At 46.4% G+C, this 22318-nt stretch overlaps 1 protein-coding gene across 2 annotated transcripts in view; it reads left to right on the top strand.

The window, feature by feature from the left end:
• Positions 1-10014: 10014 nt before the first annotated feature.
• The window catches only part of PLEKHD1 (pleckstrin homology and coiled-coil domain containing D1), a 31645-nt gene continuing 19341 nt past the window's right edge, over positions 10015-22318 (top strand). Inside the window, exons 1-4 of one of the 2 annotated variants that reach the window (XM_074584853.1) lie at positions 10015-11083; positions 19519-19612; positions 20482-20571; positions 21161-21237. In XM_074584853.1, the coding sequence (XP_074440954.1) occupies positions 10935-11083; positions 19519-19612; positions 20482-20571; positions 21161-21237 (410 nt within the window). In that variant the 5' untranslated portion in view covers positions 10015-10934. Of the gene's footprint in view, positions 11084-19456; positions 20572-21160; positions 21238-22318 lie in introns of those variants that run through there. The other variant, XM_074584852.1, reaches the window with a different exon arrangement.

Genomic DNA, 22318 nt, shown 5'->3' with positions numbered 1-22318 from the left:
GTGCTTTGGAGTTGGCTTGTCATTTACTGCATGCGGTTTTGTGACGGCTCCGACGAGGAAAAATGACAGTCTTAAATGGGATGCAAGCAGCGCAGACAGTACATTTTATTTTTGTATAAGTGCGTTTGCTGCTTTTCTTCATGTCTGAGCTCCTCCTGGAAACCTGAAGTGTGAAACTGCATGTTGGGAGGCAGTCTAGCAGGTTGGTTTGGACATGGGTATGAATGGGCTTAGAGGCAGAAATACAGAAAGGATTTGACAGCTCTGCTTGAGAGGGGCATTTGACAACTTCTGTCTCCCACAGCGTGGTTAGGAGTTGGCATTGCCCTGAAGCTCTCTTCCTCCACCCCATCAGGGAAATCTCTGATGCTTACAAGGCAGAGAGGGCAGTAAGGAGGTGATTGACTCAAGATTGCTCCAGGGCACTGTTAAAAGGCTGGAGGACATGTTTGGATTAAAGAAAATTGAGAGGATGGAGTGAAAATAATCTTGTCAGCCTCAACCCAAAATGTAAACACTTAAGTCCCTCTGTTCTTCTTGGAGACTGTGATAAAGCAGCCTTTGCCATATATACGTGCTTGCGTGCCATTTGGATTAAAAGTCAACATTAAACGGGCAGGCAAAGATGTGAGTGCCTCTGCTTTGGAGGAAACCCTAGCCTGCTTTTTGTTCTTGTGTTACGGGGGAAAACTGCCGGTGAAATCCTCGCTCTGTGTTGTTTTGGTTTGGGTTATTTTTTTCTGTCTTCTTGCTGTTCTCAGGCACCATGTCACTGCTCAGCTTTCCTTGTGACTGACCTGTGATCCTGCTGCTTACCTGTGCTCAGCCCTTCAGTATTGCTCTCAGACTTCGCTCCTGACACAGCTTTTCATGAAGGCAGCTTACCTTTTTCCTGCAGCGTGCCATGAAACGAAAGCCTGTGTTAAGCCATAGCTACCCAAGTTTTCTCTCAAACGCCAGTAGTGGTGGTCATTGTAACGGAGAGCAGATTGTGTTCTTGCTGCGAAGAGATATTGTCGTCTTAATTTGTCTGGAAGGGTTTTATTTGCCTCTGACATAATTTTGAGTTGCAAAGAGTAGATGGAAATGGCGTTTTAGAAGTGATCTTTACAAGGTGCTCAGGCAGGGGATATGAGGAAAGCTTTGAAAATCAATTTTGTTTTGTTATCTGAGCAAAAACTTGCAGGCCAGTCTCTCTACAGGCCATATTTTCTTTTTTCTTTTCATATTTTCTTTTTTCTACAGGCCATATTTCTTTTTTCTCTCTCTACAGGCCATATTTTTAGGCTTTGCAGGTTTTATCAAAAGCTTCTCAAAAATCCAGTGACTTGCACATTGTGTGCTGTGATTGTGGAAGGGACAAATTTTTCATATAAAACACTGAATTTCTTCTTTTTTTTTTTTAAAAAAAAAGATGCAACTTTAAAAAGAATGGCCGCAGTGAGACACCTCTGACTAAAAATGTTACGTTACCAAATTTTGTTGGGACTAGATTTAATGTTTTAAAATACCTGTAGAGCATAAATAAATTAATAAATTGAAGGAGAGTAAATGCTGTGTAAAAACCAGGAGGGTGCTTGCCTCTTGTCAAATCATATGTAAGTCGTGGTTTCTCTCCTGAAGTGTGTGTGCTTTTAGGGGCTTGTAGAAGAAAGTTGCTGTTAGCACTGTAGCATCCTATGGCTACTGCCAGGATTCAGGGCAAGGATGAGAATTGGAGCTGGGATCCTTGGAATAAGTAGGAAGTTGACTGCCTGTCACAAGGCAGTCCCTGAGGAAACACCTAGGTAGGCTTTTCAGATCTGTATGTAGATCTGTGGGTTTTGCAAGTAAATGGTCTCAAACTCTGTCACTTGACCCCAGGTGACAAAACTGTCAGCTCTAGCAATTCAGGAAATCTTAGAGATTTAAAACAGTCTTGGAGAGTAAGGCAACCCTTAAGCAGCTTGCAGATAGGTAATTAAGGACTTGTCACCTCCCTGATACGGGGATGGTACCTTGCAGTGTGCCCAATTCTTTAGCACATGGTGGGAAGGTGCTAACTGAATGCAGCCTAGACCACTGATTGCAGAGTGGTTGCAGCTGGAGGGGACCTCCGGGGGTTGTCTGGTTCAACAACCCCTCTGACAGCAACCCCAGATGACTTTTGAGTATCTCCAAGGTGAGAGATTCCACAACCTCTCTGGCAAACTGTGCCAGTGCTTGGTAACCCTCAGAGTGAAAAAGCTTTTTTTTCTTATGTTCAGAGGGAACCTCCTGTGTTTTCATTCTGTGCTCATTGCCTCTAGTCCTGTCACTGGGCACTGATTGGAAGAGGCTGGCTCCATCCTCCTTGCACCCTCCCTTCAGGTATGTGTATACGCTGAATTGACGGAGTTTATAGATATTCTTGCTCTCCATGCTCTCCAGCTGCCCTGTAAGCAGGACTGCGTTTTAGACCTACATTTTCAGAAAAGAGACAGGGGAATGATGCTGTGATAGGATGGGTGATGTACACATTCCCAAAATCTTCATGCATCCATTTACCCTTGATGGAAATGATTTATAAGCAACTCATTTTAAAAAGGATAGTTTTCTTCTCCTGCACTTGCTATCTCCAGACTTATCTAAGATGCTGTCATGTTAACAGTTAAGTGTTTTAGCTATTTCACTCAAGCAATAAGCAATCTTCTCAGCCAGTTGCTTACTTTTGATTTTTCTGGTGGCTCATAGGACTTGTGGGGTTAGGAAAAAGTGTAATCTCTTTATACTGGCTTAATCACAAGAGAATATGATTAATGTAAAGTCAGTAGAAGAACTGAAAGAAATGACTGTGTTGCTATTGTAGCTAGTACAGGCAGAGGCAAGGCAGTAAGGATGGGAAGCCAGTACTTTGCCAGATAAGCTCTTGTTTTTTCAGCAAGTAAAATTTAGTTTTAATGATGAAACATAATGCAGTATATTAGCCACCTTTTAGTGTATTTAATAAAAATGCCATCTTAGTAACTGGAGACTTAACCACTGCAGTCTGTCGTAAATCCTTTTGGAGATGTGAGGAAGTGCTTTGGATGCATTTATGTTACAAGATTTACCACTAAAAACTTCAGTATTGAGGAGCTATGGTATTGCAGGCTTCCTGATAGTGGGTGTAGAGTGTTCCTTCATTTGTTAAGGAAAAAAAAAAATCATCAGCATTTTAATCAGAGACTCATTAGGGATGAGCACAGGAGCAAGAAGATGAGCTGTCATCTATTGTTCCAGCTTACAAATTAAGTCATTCTTCTACTGATATGTGCAAGCCTTATCCAAATATCCCTGCGAGCAGAACTGCGCAACATTCCACCCTCCTTATCACAGCGCTTTCCCCTCTTGTCTGAGGTGTCCAGAGATTAACAAGCCTTTACGGTGGATGGGAGGTTAAGAAGAATGCCTCATTCAGAAAACTTGTAAAGCTAATTAAAAGTAAGCTGTATCAGACACCAGACCTACATAGTATTTAGAAAATCTAAAAGGTGAGGTGAAATTATTAGGGTAAAAATGCTTGTTCTGTATCTGTATGCCCATCCAGCGTCTGAAGTGGTAATTACTTTGTGATATATGATCATAGTTTGTGTTGGAGTCTGTGGAAGTTAATGGGCTTCTGCTATCTGAAGAAATACTTTAAATGGGGTACTCGTTGGAGTGGGCTGAAGAGGGCTGAGAAGAACCCTGCTTACAAGCTTTACTACTAATCTGAATGACTCTTGCTGTAACACCTCTTAGGCAAGCTTTCCTTGCTTGCCTCCCGAGGGCGAAGCTGTAAGCAGAGTTGCCTTTTAGGACTGCAACGGATTTCCTGTATTCTGTTTTCTCTTTTTGACAGAGAAACTGAGGGGATGGCTGATCTTGAACAAAACTTCGTACTCCTGGTATCTGCTCTGTGCCGGTGCTTCATGTGAACATGCTTTGGAGCATGTGGAGGGCTAAGCCATGGGTCTGTCTGGGAGCTTTTTTTTCCATGCTTATTCCTGCAGCCTGGACTTCAGCAGCATGAAAGAGGCCTCATCTACAAAAGCTGTGTGGCAGCATGGCTCATGGGAGGGTAGATGGAGATGGGTGAAGGAGGAGATGGCCCTCTTAGCCTGCTGTATTTTGTGGAGAGCAATATTTTTGGTGCTCATCTGGCTGATGGCTGTCCTCAATATTGCGGGGTTGCAGTAGAGCTGTCATGGTCTTCTGATGTGGTAGATGGTAGCAGTAGATCTTTGTGCCTCTGTATTTAAATAATAACTACTTGAGAATAGGGATAGGAAGGAGGCAAGAAGTATGTCTTGTTCCTGAGCTGTGTATGTGCACAGCATGAGCCCTGACGTTGCAGTGACTGGCTGTGAGCAGGACCAGGAAAGGGAGAGAAACCTGGAGTGGAGGCTGCTGCAGATTAGAGTTGATGGGTATGGCAGAATGTCTAGGTGAAGGGCACGAAGAACATCAGTGTTGTGGCCCCTCCAGTTTCCATTCCTCAGTGAAGCCCTAATTGTCCTTAGCTTTTTAAGGCATTGCATTCAATGGTCATAATAATGGTAGGGGTAAAGGTAACATTGATTGTGTACACAAGAGCAATTATGGTCTCTGTGTACATGTGCACGGACTTCACATTAAATAAAATATGGTTTAGCCAATCCTGTTTTCTGGATATGTATTTATTGTTTAAAAGCTAACCTTGCGAGTTCTTTCCCTCTTGTGACCAGAGGGAGCAAAGTGGGTAGAAATTAGTGGAATGCAATCAATATCCAAACTTTTGCAGTTGAGAAACACCTTGTAGAAAGTAGTCCTGCCCCAACCCTGTTTTAGAAACTTGGAGGGAGAGTTCATATGTACTGACTGGTGTTGAAACAGCTGACGAGTGTGCTCTGGAGTGGGCAACCATCAGCCCTGGATCTCATTTAGTGTCCTACTTCTTGCTGGGATGTTTTGCCAGATCTCAGAAGTGTTGATGGTGCTCCAGTTTGCCTGTGTTAATACGTAGAGGTCTTACGTTCCTGCCCCCCCCCCCCCCCCGGTTATTCTGCCAAGGAAACTCCAACAAATCCTTATCTTTTGCAGGATTTTTTCGTCTGGCCATTGTGTCTAAGCTACTGCATGAGTGTCTGTATTCTTGTGGTGTTCTGGATGCCAGCACCAGTGTCATAGGTGAGGAACTGTGGCTGAGAGAAATCAAGTTACATGCTCAGGTCAGGTAGGGACATTGCCAGGGCTGGAAACTGAGCCCTGGTGTACTGAACCCTGCTTTGGTGCCCTCATTACAAAGGCAACGTTTTTTCTGTGCTCAAAAGCAGGACTGAGTAAGCAATTGCACGGCTTGAAACTCTGTGCTGGCCCCCAGAATAACTGCTCTAAAACTGGCCTCTGATCTATTTGCCAGATCTGAGTGTCCTGGCACCACAGGGTGCAAAGGGGCAAGAAAGTCTTTTATAATTGCTAAGCTGACCTTTAGGTAGCCTGTGCTACTCACATGGCACGTATATGTGTGTCACAGGTAGTCCTTGACTTGACTTGGATGTCTTCTGTGCAGAAAGCGTCCTTGCAGAGCTCACTAAGCTGGGTGAAAGCTGGTCAAACCACGTCCTAGGTAACTCTCTACTGTTGCTACTGTCATGTTTGGGATTGGGTAGAATAATGTTGATCACAAGCAGGTAAGACGTGGATAAAGCAATATGCTCTAGGAAGGGTAAGTAGATGTGCAGGTGGCGTGCATGCCAAGATGCGAGCTTACCAGCTCTGAACGCTGTTGAAAAACCTTCTTTAGGGAAGGGTTTGTTCTTGTCTGTCACTGTGCGTTGAGGTTCAGCCACCCTCTGTGAGGAGGAGTGCTCCCACAGTCGCTATGCCCTCCTGCAGCCTTGGGAATGGGGCAGGGATTCGGCCGGCTGGGGCTGCCCGAGCGGTGTGGCTGGTAGGGCGGCAGTCACCCTGGGCATGCAGCATGGCCTTTCCCCAGGGAGGAAGGGAAGGGAGCGTGTCCCATGGGTTCATCATCTAGGGAAAGAAAGCAAGCAAAGCTACATTTATTTATGGCTCTTGAAAAAGGTGCTGGTTGGAAGCAGACTATTTAACTATTCCAGTACTCAGCATTTACTGCTTATGTAAGCCATGTGGTCACTTTGTGGTATTTAGGCTTGATGGGGGAAAAAATTGGTGTATTGCAGGAAGCCTACAGGCTATAATCTGGAGGAAGCTTTTTTTCAAATGTAGCTGACCATGTTGATGTATTCTAAAGTCCCTAAAAATGCCTGTTTAGCAGAAAACCTTTTTTTTTTAAGCACCAGGGTGCATGAGTTGTCTTCCAGAGGAGATCTGGTAGGATTTAAAAAAAAAAAAAAAATTATCTCCTTTAGATGCTGAGAGAAATGGTCATTGACCGTGGTGTCAGTCCCTGAGCAAGCCACCCCCCAAAAGCCAGGCTGTGAGTGCTTGCTGTCCACAAAGCTGTTGGGCTGGCTGCTTGCTATCAAATCCCTTTGCTTCAGGAAACCGGCATGTTATTTCCTGTCTTCCTGTCAGTCTCCTGAAGTGGTGCTGTATCCACAGCTAATAGTGTGATTAATATGATTCATGGGCCATCCAGTGGGGATCTGGGTGGGTTTGAAGGGCTGGGACTGATGGGGGGCTTTGTCTGGAACAGGGCACTGGGACCACGTGATTCTCACCAAGGGGTGATGTTTGATGGGATTATATATCTACACAGATGGTACAAGATCTACAAAGGCCCTTCACTTTAATGCCCATGTGCTGAATAACTCTTTTCTTTGAGCTCTGCAGGACAGCTCTGACTTCCCACGAGACACTAAAAACTTAATCACGTGCAAAAGAAACATAATCTGTTAATGTTTCACTCTGAAGAGACGGATTGGTGGTGTTTGCTTTTGTTCTACTTAAAATAGCCTCTGTGCACAACTGTACGTCTGGGAAGCTGGAGCATCATTTTGATAGGTACATATGACACTTTATCTTTGCAAGAGTGATATATCATAAACTAAGCTTGAGCTAGACTTTCTTTTTATTTCTCCACATTGTTCCAGGTACCTGCTAATACCTCCTATAGTTGCTGACGGTTCTCAGGGTTGGAAATGGCTACTGAGCCTATCAGAAGCTGTAAGAGGAAAGGAATCCATACTGGAAGGCAAAATCTGAATCTTTCCAACTTTGCAGCAGCTCTGATCCAAATCTTGATTTCCTGGCCCCACCCCAAGCATTAGTTTGCTCTTTTCTGCATGAAGTACTATTGTAAGGCTGCCCAGAATATAAAGGCATAATCTTTCCCTTAAAAAAAAAAAAAAAAAAAAAATTAAAAAAAAAAAATAAATGGAAGCCTCCTCATCGGCTGCAGTTAGCCAGTGTGTGCATCCTTAAACTGAAAGGGAGTATCTTCTAGCTGGAGGGTGGCCTGTGATGATGGAGTGTTACTTCCATTCTTCAAAGGTTTTTTGAAATTGATGAGCAAATTTTTATTGGCTTCATGTGTAGGAAAAATAGGGACAACATATTAGAAAAGAAATTCCCGTAGCAGTACCACCTGTTTCTCTGCAGGAAGGTTTCCTGAGTAAAGCTCCGGTGCTTTCTCTCCAGGGTGTATAAGCTGCATTTCCCCTACGAGCCATCAAGAATGAAACATCCCTCTAAAATGTTTTAATTATTATTCTGGAACAAAAATATTTCAGGAAAAGAGGATGAGCCTAATCTGTACCCCTGGAAGGTATGGGCACCTCAGGTCGCTGCGCATGTAATAGAGCTGGCCAAGTAATGGCTTTTTGCCTCTGCCGCTCTTGTTGCGAGGCAATTCCACAATTCCCTTGCTGTGGCATTACATACCTTCTCATTTATTCATGGCCAATTTAGGCCCATTTGTTTTATTGCAAGCATCGACTAATACATTAAGAGGGGAAAGAATGCTTGAAGCCAGACAGCAGTCAAATTTTCACCTTTGTTCTCATTTAAAAAAGTGAAGTCCTTTATGTTTCCTGTCATGCTATGGGTTAACTATACCTGTGATCATCCCTCAAGTCCTTTTCTGCGTCTCTTCAGGGCTGAGGAATCTCTTTGGCCAGAACGGTACAGATGGGATCTCGTGTGGGTCTGGTACGAGGGTTTATGTCTGCCTTCACTTGTAATGCAGACCACCACTGCATTTTTCTTCTTGCGCTTGTGTCACATGATTGTCCTATAAAGGTCTCGTATGTTTGGGTTTCCTTCCTCTGCTCTTATTAAATGATGAGCTCCCAGATTAAATACAAACCGATTATCTCCGTATAAATGTCTGCATGCTTTTGGGCTGTTAAGTTTCACCAAGATCTTACAGCAAACCCCAGCCTGTTAGCGCTTCCCTAAGGATTTCTGTCCTCTGGGATTTGGAGAAGGCCCTTCTGCAGGACCCGACTCTCCCTACTCACCCTGGGGTTGACCCTTTTCTCTTGCCTGGGTTTTGTGACACTGTTCTTCTGATCTCGAAGTTCCTGGGCAGTTGAAGTAAGTTTTGTGTCCGACAGAAGAAGTAACCCTGACAAACCTGCAAGCTGGCCCTTATGCCATGACCTTCTGTTTGTGAGAGGCAAGCTGCTTAGACCTGCTGTGTCGTTTTCCTGCTCTTTCCCACAGACAGGCCCCTGATTTATTTAGATGAGTACACACATAAAGGCAATGTTAACATAACCACAGCTATTATAAATTACTTTGTCCAGACACCGGCAGTTACGGAACTCACCCCATTGCTCTTTCCTGCTCCAGTATTGCTGGCTCCTGCCCATGTTTAACTCTCGGTGACTACAAAAGCTTTTGCCTTTTTTTTTTTTTAACTTTTTGCTTTTTCACTCCTCTGGAGCTGCCGGCTTTAAATAATTTGCTGTGACTGCTCTGTCCCTTGCTTGTCCTAGAAGTTTCCAGAGGAGACAATATCTGCATCTTTGGTGTTTGAGGCTGGAGACCTCTTTTCTTTCTTGGTCCCTGTGAGACAAAGTTAAGTAAAGAAGCAAAGGATGAAAACCTGCTTTTCCTCACTGCAGGTCACTGCTGTCAGATCTTTGCATCGCTGGTGCAGGACAATGGCAGGGGCACTGGATCAACCTTACACAGGAACTCTGTAGCCTTTCACTGCATTTATAAATTAGGGTGATGCTGTTGGGCCCAGAATTGTTTTTACCCTTTGTGCAACACAATTCCAGGGAAACTTTTCCCTCTTATGAAACCCTGGTTATTAGTAGTATTTTCTTTTCAGTGCAGTGTATGGAATGGTTACTGTAGCATTAATACTTCACTTCTGAATGCGGGGTTGTATTCAAGAGTGGGGGCTCAGGTGAGATGGAGGCATCTCTGCTGCTCTCTCCTGTTCCCCGCCCTCTCCCTTAATGTCACTCTGAGATGGGATTTGCTGCTGCCTGGGACACAGCCTGACCGAAAGGCCAGTCAAAGCCAGGGTGAGAGAAAGTAACAAAGCACTGAGTTTGCTGACTCCCTCATTTAGCAATCAATAGTGACTTTTATCAGCGACCTGCATCTATAATTTCCCCAGTACTGAACGCAGCCTCTGAGGCAGGCAGTCTGCGTTTCCCCTACTTAATATGCTTTGCAAGTGCCTGTGACCATGTAAAGCTGGGTGGGCCTGTGTCCAGCGCCGTGAGGCAGCCTATGGCACGTCCCAGGCTTCTGATCTCCGGGAATGAGAAAGGACTGTGTCTCTGCAGCACGTCACTTCTGAATAACGGCATTGGGATGGGCTGACATTTAGCAATTATAGCATCAACATTGCTATGTCTAGGATGGCGTAGGTCAAAACAGGAGCAGATGCCTCACAGCAGGTATGTGTCTGTCTTGGTTAATGAGACCCCGAAACTCCAGGTGCTTTACCAGGTGCAATGGTAAATTTGCTTCCCCAAGTCCTAATCCTGCAGGGAATGCAAGATGCAGGAAGGAGCAATATGGTGCTCATGCGCTTTCCTGTGGGCATTACGAAAGACAGGGCTTCTTTTGGAGGACTGTTTGTGTCTGTGCAGGGAGGGAGGGTTTCAAGAGAGGAACCAAGGACTTAGGCAACCAGAATAAAAAGCTTGTTGTGGGACTACTAAACAGGAGGTGAATGGAGACTCACCTGAGCTGCATGTCGTGTTCCTATGTTTCTGTGCTGTGGCCAAGAAGGATGGTACCTGAAGGGCAGGGCAGAGGCTGCGCTTGCCACATCTCCAAGATGCAGCAAGACACGGAGGTGGCAGGATTTTGATGCTCTAACTCTGATCAGCAATGGCCCTTTAAGGCTGAGCAAGGCGTGCAGCATGGACACTGCCCAGTCCAAACCCGCAGCCACGTGAACTGTACCCGGGTGGGCAGTGCCAGGCTGGCACAGCAAAAGCCTCCCCATGGCAGAGAGAGTCTGATTGAACTTGCTGGCTCCCACCCACTCTGCTCCCCTTTTTCTTGGGACAAATGAGGGGAACCTGTCTCCAAGCGCAAGATTTTGCAGATATGTGTCAGAGTAAAAGACGCCTGACAGTAAAACATCCATCTTGCCCTGATTTCTGCCTGGGATGCTGCAATGTCGAGTGAAATAACCTTCCGAGCTGATTCTGGTGCAGAGGTATTTTGGTTTATGTTATCACTGGGAGCTTTCTCTCTCTGCCTCTCTGTGTTCCTAATCTCTGGCTCTCTTCACTATCTTTTTCTTTTTCTTTTTTTTTTTTTCTTTGCCTGGGATGTGTGCTGCCTGTAATGCATCAGGAAGTAATACGCAATGAGGAAACTCTCATCATCTGTGCATCAGGGAGGGAATTATTGATTGAGTGCTGAGCAGTCAAGTTATTGATTCAAACCATAGCCCAGTCTCTCCGTCTGCCGCTTGGAGTGGCTGGTTACGTCCTTCTGGTTCATTGCATTTAATCGGATTCCCTGAGCTGCCGCACAGAGGGGGAGAGTTAGAACCAGATCCATCTATAATGTTTGCTTCAAAATCCAGCTCCGTATCCCCTTCTCCGTCCATGGAGCAGGCAGATTCAGATGCTCTGGACATCAGCACCAAAGTGCAGCTGTACGGCGTGCTCTGGAAGCGACCTTTCGGGAGACCGTCGGCCAAATGGTCCAGGAGGTAAGCCGGAGTCGCTGAGGGACGCTCAGGTGAAATACAAAGCCAAAGGGTGGGGGGGTGCGTTAGAGCCTGAGCGCGCAGCTCTTCAAAATGCAGCTAGCCAGGCAGAGACAAGGAGTGAAACTTTGGGCGTAGCTTCCCCGCTGTTCTGAGTCTGCTTCGCACACATGGCACCCCCGTGTGCTTTCTTCTTCGTCTGCCCAGACCTGTGCCACACGCCCCTCAGGGTGGGAACAGGGACTAGCTGCCTCCTCTGGATAATCCCCCTGCAATCATTTCCTGAAAGAGTCAGCCCATATATTTTGCCCCTGAACTGCTTGACTTTGTTTATAAGCACTTGTTAAAGCTCTTTGGGTGTGAGATGGCTGGGCTGGACTGCCTGTGTGTGTGGCACTGTGTGTGTGTTTGCGTATGGTCTCCAGGGGTTTGTGGACCAGCATCAGCACTGCTGTGCTGCGCGGCAGTGGTGGCACGCTGGGAACAGCAAATGCAGGCTCTTCCCTGGGGGGAAGGTGGCTCTGAACCCTGGGCTTCTCCCCCATCTAGTGCCAGGGACTGGTGCGTTTTTGTGTTTTATCAGCAGCCAGGAAGTTTGGAGCTGGAAAGCATTTTCTATAACCTTTTACCAAGGGTAGAAGTACGTTCTATAATAGTTTGAAGTTGGTGTAGTGCCTTTATACGAATCGCGGAATCTCACAGGAGAGTTTTCCACTGGTTGTCAAATGATGAGACGCGACTGTTTATGGGTGGGTACTCGTGCAGAAACATGGTACAGCTCTTTTTCATTGCTCACTGGGGGTACATGATCCAATGGATTACGCCTTCCAGCATTCCTGGATGGCAGATTAATGTCGCTGCTGATAGACATCATTCAGTTAGATGACTAGCAGCTGAAAAACTTGCATTTTCACCCAACCTCTGCCAGCGATGTTTTGTGACCCAGGATTTGTTGCCGTGATCTATTAAGGAAGGATAGTAGTTCTTATCCACTTTAGTAGTTTCATGTCTGCAGATGAAAAAGTCTGCGAGAAAAGCAGAGTAATGTTGTTTTCTTGCCCCCCCCCCCGCCCCAGTTTCCACTGGGGAAAGGCACAAATGAGTCATTAACAAATGGCAGCATGGGAAGCCTGAGTTACCTCTGGAGCAGAAAGGCAGTTTTGTAGCCTTTGTAGCATAGCGTGTCTTAATGCTTTTCAGAAGAATAAATTAACCTGCACAGGAGTGGTGTGTGTTGGGTACCTCTGGCACTCACCTCCTGTGTGTACCTCTTTGCTGCAGTCTGCAGGGTAGACACAGCACGTCAAATCCGTTTCTAGACCCAGCTTTCCCAGTTCTGCTCAGTGCCGTCCAGTCTAAACCCGTGAAGGTGGCATGGCCTGAAAAATATTAAATGTTGCTTGGAAAGCAGTTTTGTGTTTGTGGCCATCTTTGACCTGCATGCAGGTTTTATTCTGTATCCCCCCCACACCCCCCTCTTCCCCAAAAACAATGGCTTTTTTTCACCCAGGAGAGAATTTCTGCTGGTGCTCCCTACTCAGGTCCCAAACATTGATATTTAAATGAATTGTGTCTAGAAACTAATGTGACTGTGTTACAGAAAAGAAGTGGATGGAATAATGGAGGGGGAGGTAATTTGCCATGGAGGAGACATTCTTAAGAGGCTTTCTTCTTCCTGATCAGAATTTCTTGCAGGCGAATGGCCCAACTCTGCTCTCTCTGTCATTATTTATTTAGTGCTGTTCTATTCCTAGAAGTCACCCCCATCTTCAGCAAGTGGTAAATGTTGTAGTGATAGCAGGTGGGAAGAGATGGGGGGGTGACCGTGGGGCAGTGGTGATGGGGACGGTTAGCTGCAGGCACGGCAGCAGGGGGTCCTGGGGGAACAGAGACAGGTTGGTGGGAGGTGAACACAGGGAATCTGTAGGGTTTGGAAGGAAGGGTTTTCTGAGGTAAAAAGGCTAGAGCAGGAGGAACAATAAGATTTTTATTTTTTTCTAATCACAGGAGCGATTTGCTTTAAAGAAAAAATCTTGCATGTTAGTCAGTCATTCTAGGGGGATAAGGAGCAATCCATGCATTTCCCCCCACCTACTCCCCATGTGCAGCAAGACACAGGTGGTCAACTGCATTATTTTATGAAAAGGAGAAGAGATGTTTCACAGTCCACTTAACTTAAGAGAAAAAAAAATAAAAATTACCATTGCTAGATAGAGTCAAGGATCTGATCTGAGCAACGTAGATTTTGTTCTGAAATCTTGGATTACTACTTTTTATCCGTTTGGTATTTACAGGTAGTACTTTTGCTGTGAAGTAATTTTGCACTGAACGATAGTACTGCTCCCCAGCCCGAGGCAAATTTTTCCAAGCCATGGGAGATAAACCAGCATGTAATGGGTGGAGGTCCATCAGCAATGCATGGCTGTTGAGATGCATGATACTTCACTGGCTTGATCCCATTCATTTGGCTGCAGCAACAGGGCTGCTGGAGACACTGAGAAGAAAAGCAAGTGCTTAAGGGAAGGATGGAGGCTGACTGGATAAATGGATCAAAGAAAAAAGTCCAGGCAGTGCAGTGTTTTGGTGATTGAAATCCCGGGTCTGGGGATTTCGCAGCAGTAGAGGTTTGTTTTAGTCAGGGCTGACATCTGATGGCACCTGTAAGGACAGCAAGGCCCAACACAAGGCAGCTGCCTGGACCACTTTCAGTCCTTTCCCTTTCCCACACAAGGCAATGGTCTGTCTGGGTGGGTGCTTCTGGCACTGGACCAACACGCCTGTGTCTATCCGCTGGGGCTGACGTCTGAGCATGCTGCCTTTCAGAGATTTGTTTTGAAATGCCATTAGCAGCATCCTAGCTCCCATCTCCCCAAGAGAAGTTCTATTCCTTGACTAATGTGAATTTTCTTTCCTTGTAAAGCAATATCCTTCCAAGAGACACACAACCATCTTCTGAGTTTACCAGTGCTTTTGAACAGTACAGTTGAAGACTGGGTCACTGCTGGAGTGGCTTTGAAAAGTCATACTCTTCCTCCTTGACTTCTGGTCCTCCTCTTCCCACCAAGCTGCACCCCATTCTTAATTCTAATTAACAACAAGCAGTTTAACCTCTTTCCTATGCAAACGTTGTACTGGTAACAGCATCAGCCTGACATGGAGTCTGGAATGGAACGCACAAGGTACATACCTGCCCTGGAATTGGTATGAAGGGGGGGCACTGTAGCTTTGCAGGTAGGAAGTGACAAATTCTTCTCTATTGTGAATAGTCCGGGCCCCACATAGAAACATCAGGCTCTAAGCTCACTGTCACCATCCAGGTGTGAGCCTTCGGGGCCAAGGGGGACAGTTCCAGGTGGGTACCTGCTCCATGGTTAGATGGAGTCAGAAAGCAAGATGGAATGTGAGGAGTTGAAAAAAGTAGAGAGCAAAACACAAAATACGCTTATACCTCTGAGTAAATCCATCAGAGATGCCAGGTTGCTGCTGGAAGGAGGGAAACACAGCACAGTTAAGAGAGAATTATTTTTTTTCTCTTGGACCAGACCAGCCTGTGGCACCGCAAAGCGTGCACAGAACCTTGTTGTCTGACCGAGTGGCTACCACTAGTCACTGGATGCAGTCACAGGACAGATGGAAAGGATAATTGTTTAAGACTGTTTTCTACTCTGGAAAAAAAACCCTAGAAAACAGGCAGTGTGGCTGCCAGTGCAGAGCAGCCTGCGTGCACGCCGGCCTCCAGCATGGGCAGCAGGAGCTGCTGAGGCCGTGGGGCTACGAGCCGAGCGGACCACGTGCTTCCTGCTCCTCCTTGCAAACTTTCCTGCTCGGCTGGTTGCTGTCGGGAAGCATCCACCTCTGTTCCTGCTTGCTCCCTGCCTGGCTGGGTGCCACTCCAGCCGCCAGGCACCAGGGCGGGAGGCAGGCGGGAAAAGCCAGGGATGCCAGGAAAGGAAGAGCAAGGGACAGGTACGGAGGTCTCTGAGCTGACGTGCTGATAAAGATCTCTTGCCCGTCGTTTTCCTGAGCTGTGCCCAGAGAGAGAGAACTGGTCTGATCTAGTAACTGGGATTTACTGCTTGTGCTCCTGGACTGGTGCCCAGAAAACCGCCATTGGAAGGAAGAAGGACCAGTGAGGCCACTGCAGTTTTATAATGTAAATACTTAACTTGGGCCATTGTCACTTCAAAAGCTTTTACAAAGATTAGTTAATTAATCTCCTTAGCCCTCTGTGTCTCAAAGAAAGCACTTTATCTCCAGAGATCAGGTATCTCTACTTGTCCAGTACGGAGCTGTTGTGTCTAATCCTGGCAGATCACGTCACTGGCTTTACATCCAAGTCACTCGGATTGTTACTGTTCCTCCAGTTTAATTACACTGTGGTTTCAGTGGTTTCTTAGTGCAGGATCTAACCATGAGGGATGGGTGACCCAAAGGAGTTGACCACATGCGAATGGCTCTGGTATTACTTGTGCTGAGCATGGAGTGTCCATGGTTATACCAGGTCTTCTCACCTTCACTGGTGCTCTCCAGGCTTTTTGAATGTTGTTTTTTAGTTCAAAATCTTCCCCTGTCTTACCAGCATTCCCTTTTATTTTGTTGGCGCATCTGTGCCTAATTCAGATACGTGTTTGGTATCTCTCCCCATTCTCCCTTGGTCGTCTTTGGCCTTTCTGCTCCTGCTCACCTGGCTGCTGCTGCAGTCTTCATCTTGCTCTTGAGTCCTGTAACTCTTTCTCCTCTACTCCTTCCCTTCATCCCCATTTCCATCGTGCTGCACCAATTATCCTTGCATCATTGGATGGAGACGTTGTCCTGAAAGTCAAAATGATGGTCTTAGTTGCTTGCGTGTTGCCTTCCAGATAAGGATAGATGAGTGAATATAGCCTAAAGATGTTACGGCGATCAGCTAACCAGGTTTTCAATGGTTTTCATTCATTATTTGCTGTAGAGTTTTGTTGTTTTTTTTTTTTAAACTCCTATTTTGTATATTTTCCTTCCAAATCCCCACAGATTTTATCCACATCTGTGAGGTCAGGGATCTAAAAGTTCATTAAACTGCCAGAGGCGCATCAGTTCTGAGAGATCTGTGCTATGCTTCGTGCTCAGTTTTGTTTTGTTTTTGTTTACCACTGGAGCGTAATCTATATTACGGGGATTATTGGGAGCACTGAGCAGACAAAAAGTATGCATCAAACTAAACCCTAGCTTTAACTGGAGGTTAACACTTAGCTTAAAAATAACACATGGTTAATCAGTATCTTTACCTGTCTTGCAAATGTTTCTTGAGGATGTTCAGACCGAAAAGGCTGTTGAAAGTGCTGAATAGACTTTCTCTATTTCATGTGGTGTGTTGGCTTTTTATTCCTCAGTTTTGTGGTTGTGCCCACAGTATCTGGTTCACTCTGACCCACCAGACCGAGCACAGTCCGTTGGCCAGGCAGGATCTGTTTGTTCTTTAAAGATGTTATTTCTGTATTTATTGTGCAGATGGGGTAATATATCCCCCTAAAAAATCAAGTCCATGTTGACCTAGGCATTAGAGACGCATAGTGAAGATGCAGCCACTCATAGAGACTTTCTCACGGAGTTAGTGACAAGAGATTGGAGGAAAAAGGAAATAGGAAGGCAGAAGCCTGGTGCTCACGGAAATGATGTGGACAGGAGGAACCAGGACGAAGCCCTCTGTGCTGTGTGGAGATCTCTCTGGTACCTGCCTTGGCCAGGGTCGGCTCTGCTCCTGCTGCACGGGTTGTGGCTGCCTTTGCCATTAATGCAGATATACTGGAAAATACCAATCCTTGCTTCACACAGAGGTGGAATATATATGAATCCACTCTATCAGAAATGTGTCCCACAGATGTGCCTAATGCATCTGCTAAATGGGCTTTGTTTGCCAGTGTCTCAAAGTTGTGTGAGTGGTTCAGCCCCCCACCTTCTGTGGAACACTCCTTCCCATCCCTGCCTACTGTCATGAGGAAACCCTCATCTGTGAAACCCTGATCCATTACACTGGAAAGAGATTTAGGATGGAAGCTCCTATGACAAGGAAAGCAACTTGTGTCCCATGGACCGTCCATCTCCGTGTCCATCTTAAGCATCTGGCACCTCTAACAGTAATACATAGAGGGAGTGTATGGATGGCTGCCACAGGTGGGGTCGTGCGTTGCTTTCCCATCTAGGGGGGACATCAGCTACAGCTCCTCTGGGAGGTGCACTGGGACTCAACCCCGGGATGGAAGCGAGATGGCCCCCTGGGCAGAAGGTGCATAGTAATTGTTCCTGCTCAGATAACTTGCTGGACAGGCTGCACTCTGAACAAACACTTTTTGGTCCTCTAACTGAATGAGCTCAGTTCAGGAGAGTGATTTTTGCACTGAGTCGTGCTGTTCTGTCTAGAGAGATTTTGCCAGGCTGTGGTCAGGAGCAAGAGGTGAGGTTAGGCAGTCAGCCATGATGTTCCTGGAGTATCAAGTGAGAAGACAGTGTCCTGCTGAGCCAGCAAGCTGGCTGCTTCTCCCCACCTCTGATGTCAACAGGAACAGGTATAGATGAGCAGGCAAGGAGAAGAAAAAACTTGGGGCACGTGAATTGCTGCTGGTCTTTGTACGTTCCAAAGATTTCTGGATGTAAATATGCGGATGTTCCATGAGACTTTGGAGCAGTCTGTCCAGAGCTTGAGCTTGCTGCAGGTATTCAGAAGTTTAGCTCTCTGTCCTTTGTCTTCCAGTCCCTCCGTGAGCCCATGGCTCGCGTTTCCACTGCATGTGGCAATTTCATCTGTGTTGCCAGAGCCACGACAGAAGAGCAAGAGACAGGAGCTAGTGGAAGTGCTAAAGCTTTCTCCCAAATATAATAATGATTAATTATAATGTAAGTATAATGATGATTCTCTGCCAGCTTCAAATTCTTTATTGAGCTTTAGGAACTAAACTGGTACCATATTGGTGTGCTCATCTGTACTGCGCTTGGCTCTATCTGACCGGGGCCTCTGCTTCAGGAGAGGACTGGGGTGGGATGGGCATGTGGAGGTATTAGAATTGCTCTCGTGGATCAGACCTCTGGGTCCACCTTTAATGGTGGCTTCAGAGGAAGGTGCAGGAATCCCCGGGCTGCACAACAGGAAAGCACTGCCTGGAGAAGCCTCTTCCTGATCCCTCTTAGTGGAGGCTTTCTGCCCAGAAGCAGGAGGTTTTCCTGGGGATGTTCTCATTATTCACAGAAATGCCTTATCCTTTCTGGATCCCTCATGAGCTCTTGTGCTCGGAACCACATGAAAGTGATTTACACAGCAGTGTTTTGTGCAGTATAAAAAGGCATTCCTTATTGATTTTCAGCTTATTGCAGTTCACTTTCTTTCCAAATCCCTCTTTTCTCATATCAGAAAATATGTGCAGAACAGTGCAACACATTTTCTCTGTCACTTACTCTCTTGAAACCTTCCTACTAAACTAGTCCCTGTGTTTTCAGCCGCTCTTCAGGATTTTTGAGTGCTGCAGATTTAGACCGAATTTAAGCTAAGTCAGATATCTCTCCCCTGTACCACTGTCCGCAGGGTAAATGCAACCTCATTTTTCTAAGAGGAACTCTCCCAGGGGCATTTTAAACATCCAAAGAAGCTAAAACTGGCAGTCCTTTAATCAAAATTTTGAGGACATGCTCCACTAAATTAGAGGCTCGGCTTACAGAAGTTGTGATATTTTGTGGCTACTATACAGTGCTCATCAGAGCATACCTAAGGCTAACTGAGCAGAGCAAGGCACACTTTAATGTGACAGAGATGAGAAAAAAGAACTTCGATTTCCTTTGTACTTACAAAGGTCAACGACGGGAGACTTTGCCAGAAGCTCTGCTTAAAAATATCTCTTAAAATTTATTTCTGCTCCTGAGTGCTCTCATGGCCAATTTTTTGCCTGCCTCGAGAGTCTCTTGGGGATGCTACTCTGTGACTCTCCTTTATGCGGCAATGGGAGGAAAGAGGGTGTCAGGGAGTAAATAGCAAAAGTAAGCTTTTAGTTGCTCTTAACCCATGTGAGAGAGACTCTTAAAAAATGGAGCATGTCACTTCTAATAGGTTGAATCCAACACATGGGCTAGACAGAGCATGCACAGGTCAAGATGCCAAAAGGCTTTGGCTGCGCTCCTGTCTTGGACGCAGACCACTGTCCCATCCCCCTGTGAGTAGATGATGCTATGGTTTGCCGTTAACACTGAAGCATGCATGCTGCTGTGAAATGGAAGCACAAAGCACTTGGACTTGGCACTTAGTGTTGAGCACTTGCTCTTAGCTATAAAAGGAAGTGAGGCACCTCACCTTAGGCTTAGGTGGGAATAGTAAACTCTTCTGCTCAGAATGCAGCTTTGGTTAGGCAGGGATCTTCTTGTGCTGTGAACCAGGACCTCTGTTCTAGCAGAATTTATTTCCTTTCTCTTTCTTGAAGGTTCTTCATCATTAAGGAAAGTTTCCTGCTGTACTATGCTGAGAGTGAGAAGAAGAGTTTTGAAAGCAATAAATACTTCAATATCCACCCGAAGGTGAGCAGTGTTTGCATGGGAGAGGGGGTTATTCTGTTTCTAGCTTCCCCTCACCTCCTCAGTACCTCTTCAGACTTCTTAATGATTCAGCAGGTACATGACTTCAATTTTTTTTTTTTTTTTTCCTGATGGCAGATGTATCCCCTTGTTTTCATGATCTCCTCATCAATTAATCTTGTGGCTATGAGAATACTGTTGGCAAAGCCAGTGGTGGGGCTAACAGCTTTGGTTGCTGCTTGTTCCTAGCCTGTACTTGCACTCGTAAATGGTGGCAGCCAGCCCCTAGGTGCCCTCAGCCGTGAGGAGCAGTCTCCATAGCTTGCCACCTGCAGCTCTCGCGGAGGGACTCTTTGCTCTGAGTCTGCTTTTATCCTCTGTAGTCACTGGAGGCTGATGGAGCACATGTGCTTCCAAAGGTGCTGATTTCACCCAGCCTGGTTAGGGTAGCAGGCCACCTGTCTGTCCCCACACAGCGTGTGTGGGGTGTTGACCTGCTGGTGGTGACTGTAATGGATGCACAACCTGTCTCATGCTACCACAGTGCGACTCTGCAATGTCTGCCCCTGTTGGGAGATAGCCTCCTGCTTGATAAAAGAACTCACACTTCCATGTTCTAGCTAGAAGCCTTCCCTCCAAGCTGAATGCAGGAGAGACATCTTTACCCCCTTTCAGATACCACTTGGAGGTCTCCTGGTGGTCATGGGAGTCCCTCTGCTTTTCAGGAACTGTGTGTGTGTTGTCCCTCCTGGGATAGCCAAGGCAGGGCAGGGGCCTGCAAGTGACCAAGGCTGAAAGTTCAGCTTCTGGTTAGTTGTTAATAGCTATACTTGATTCTGCTGACTGATTGGAGTGCTCTGGTTCATCCACAGGGTGTCATACCCCTGGGAGGCTGCATCGTGGAGCCCAAAGAAGAGTCCAACATGCCTTATGCCATAAAGATCTCTCATGAAGACTTCCATGTAAGTAGACTTCTTTCTTTCTCAAAAAAAAAAAAAAAAACTAAACCCAAAAAACCCCAACCAACAAAAACAACAACAACAAAAATAATCCAAAAAACACCACCACAAAACACTTTATTGCTGATGGGCAGAGCTGGATTGGCAGTCTTTCCCACCCCGCCAATGTGTGCCTACCCTTTCTGGGCAGACTGTCCTGAGAGACAGAGTGGCTTAGCATCCAAAATCCCCTCAAGGCTTTGCTGCTGCTCCTGCTTTGACAACGAACAAGAAAATTTGCTCTTTCTTACAGCAGGTCTTATGGTACTAGCAGACCAGTAGACAGATATTCCAGAGCCCTAGAGCTCACGTGGCCCTATTGTTTTATTCCTGCCATGACCACTTACCATGCGCATCTCTTTCCAACGTGTGGTAGGCCTGGGTCACATTTGCTTCCATGCGATGCCTCCTGCTGAGGTGGAAGCCTGTGGTGGGCGCTCTTCCCACTACAGCTGTGCTAGCTGCGTCCAGTTCATGCCCTGAGTGCACAGAGGCTCATAAGGCACCAGCCTCTCTAATTTGGGTTTTTTTCCCCTCCCCTCCCCTCTTCTAGGGTAACATTGTTCTAGCAGCCGAATCAGAATTTGAGCAGGCTCAGTGGCTGGAGATGCTACAGGAGTCTGGAAAAGTGTAAGCTTCTTTCTATTCCTTATTCTCTTTGATCTGCTCTGTAGATGTGTAAAGGATAAAGAGGGAAAAGCCTGACTAGAAGGACTACAGGGAGGGGAGAAGCTCACCAAGACGAGTGAGACCCTTACTTGCTTCCTGAACCCATCCTTTCCCTAAATGAGAAAGCTGACACAAAGCTTCCCACAATGTGACTCTAACAACCCTAGGCTGTCATCTGCAGATGTATGAATTTGGGGTAAGGTAAGAGCAGAACAGGCAAGGCACAAAACTAGTGCGCAGCTGTCCACGTGGCTCTACACCCTGCTGGTGAGCAGGGACCTCACCAGCCCATCCCTGCTCTCCTGAGCAGTACTGGTTATGCTGAGATGTCAGTAATGGCCCCGAGGCAACTGTGCCACCATGGGGTGTGCATCCCTTCTGCCCAGATCCTAGGACACCTGGGCCACGCAGCAGCAGCAGGATTTGGCCTCTCGAGACAGTTTAATTCTGAAATGCAGAGGTAGGCTAAATCCCAGGGGAGGAGGTGTTGGCAAAGCGCTTCTAGCCCACCCAGAGGGGCGAGAGGGTCTGGTTGCCGGGTGTGTACAGTACTGAATTGCCAGAGAGATTTGAAGTGTGTTGGCCACCAGCTCTGCAATCCCTCAGCACCCAGGAGCCGGATGGTACAATGAGCAGCTGTCCTGCAAACCTACAGCTGACTCTTTCTAAATATCACCAGATGCAGGAAGAGGTGACACTTAAACAGGGATTTGACTTTCCTAGGCCAGGTGAAAACTTCCAGAGCTGTAGAGCAGAGTCTACTATTCATCTATGAGACTTAGAGCAACAAGCACTTTGCTCTGCCATTCCAACACTCAGTTAATTCCAACACTATGAGGCTGAAAATGTTCCTTTGTAATTAATGGGGAACACGGTGTCACAGTGGCCTAGCCCAAGGCGAGCTCTGCACTGCTGCAGTGAGCCCGGCATTGGTGCTGGAGCCATGAACTGCAACCCAAAGCCGTCTGTTAAAGCTTCATGGGAGCGTGAGCCTCATGGGACACAAGATCCAAGGCAGAGCTTGGGCACCCACTCAGCGTGA

This window comes from Larus michahellis, chromosome 4 (genome assembly GCF_964199755.1).
Source record: "Larus michahellis chromosome 4, bLarMic1.1, whole genome shotgun sequence".
In the NCBI taxonomy this organism is placed as follows: domain Eukaryota; kingdom Metazoa; phylum Chordata; class Aves; order Charadriiformes; family Laridae; genus Larus; species Larus michahellis.
This window is presented reverse-complemented; position numbering and strand designations above follow the sequence as displayed.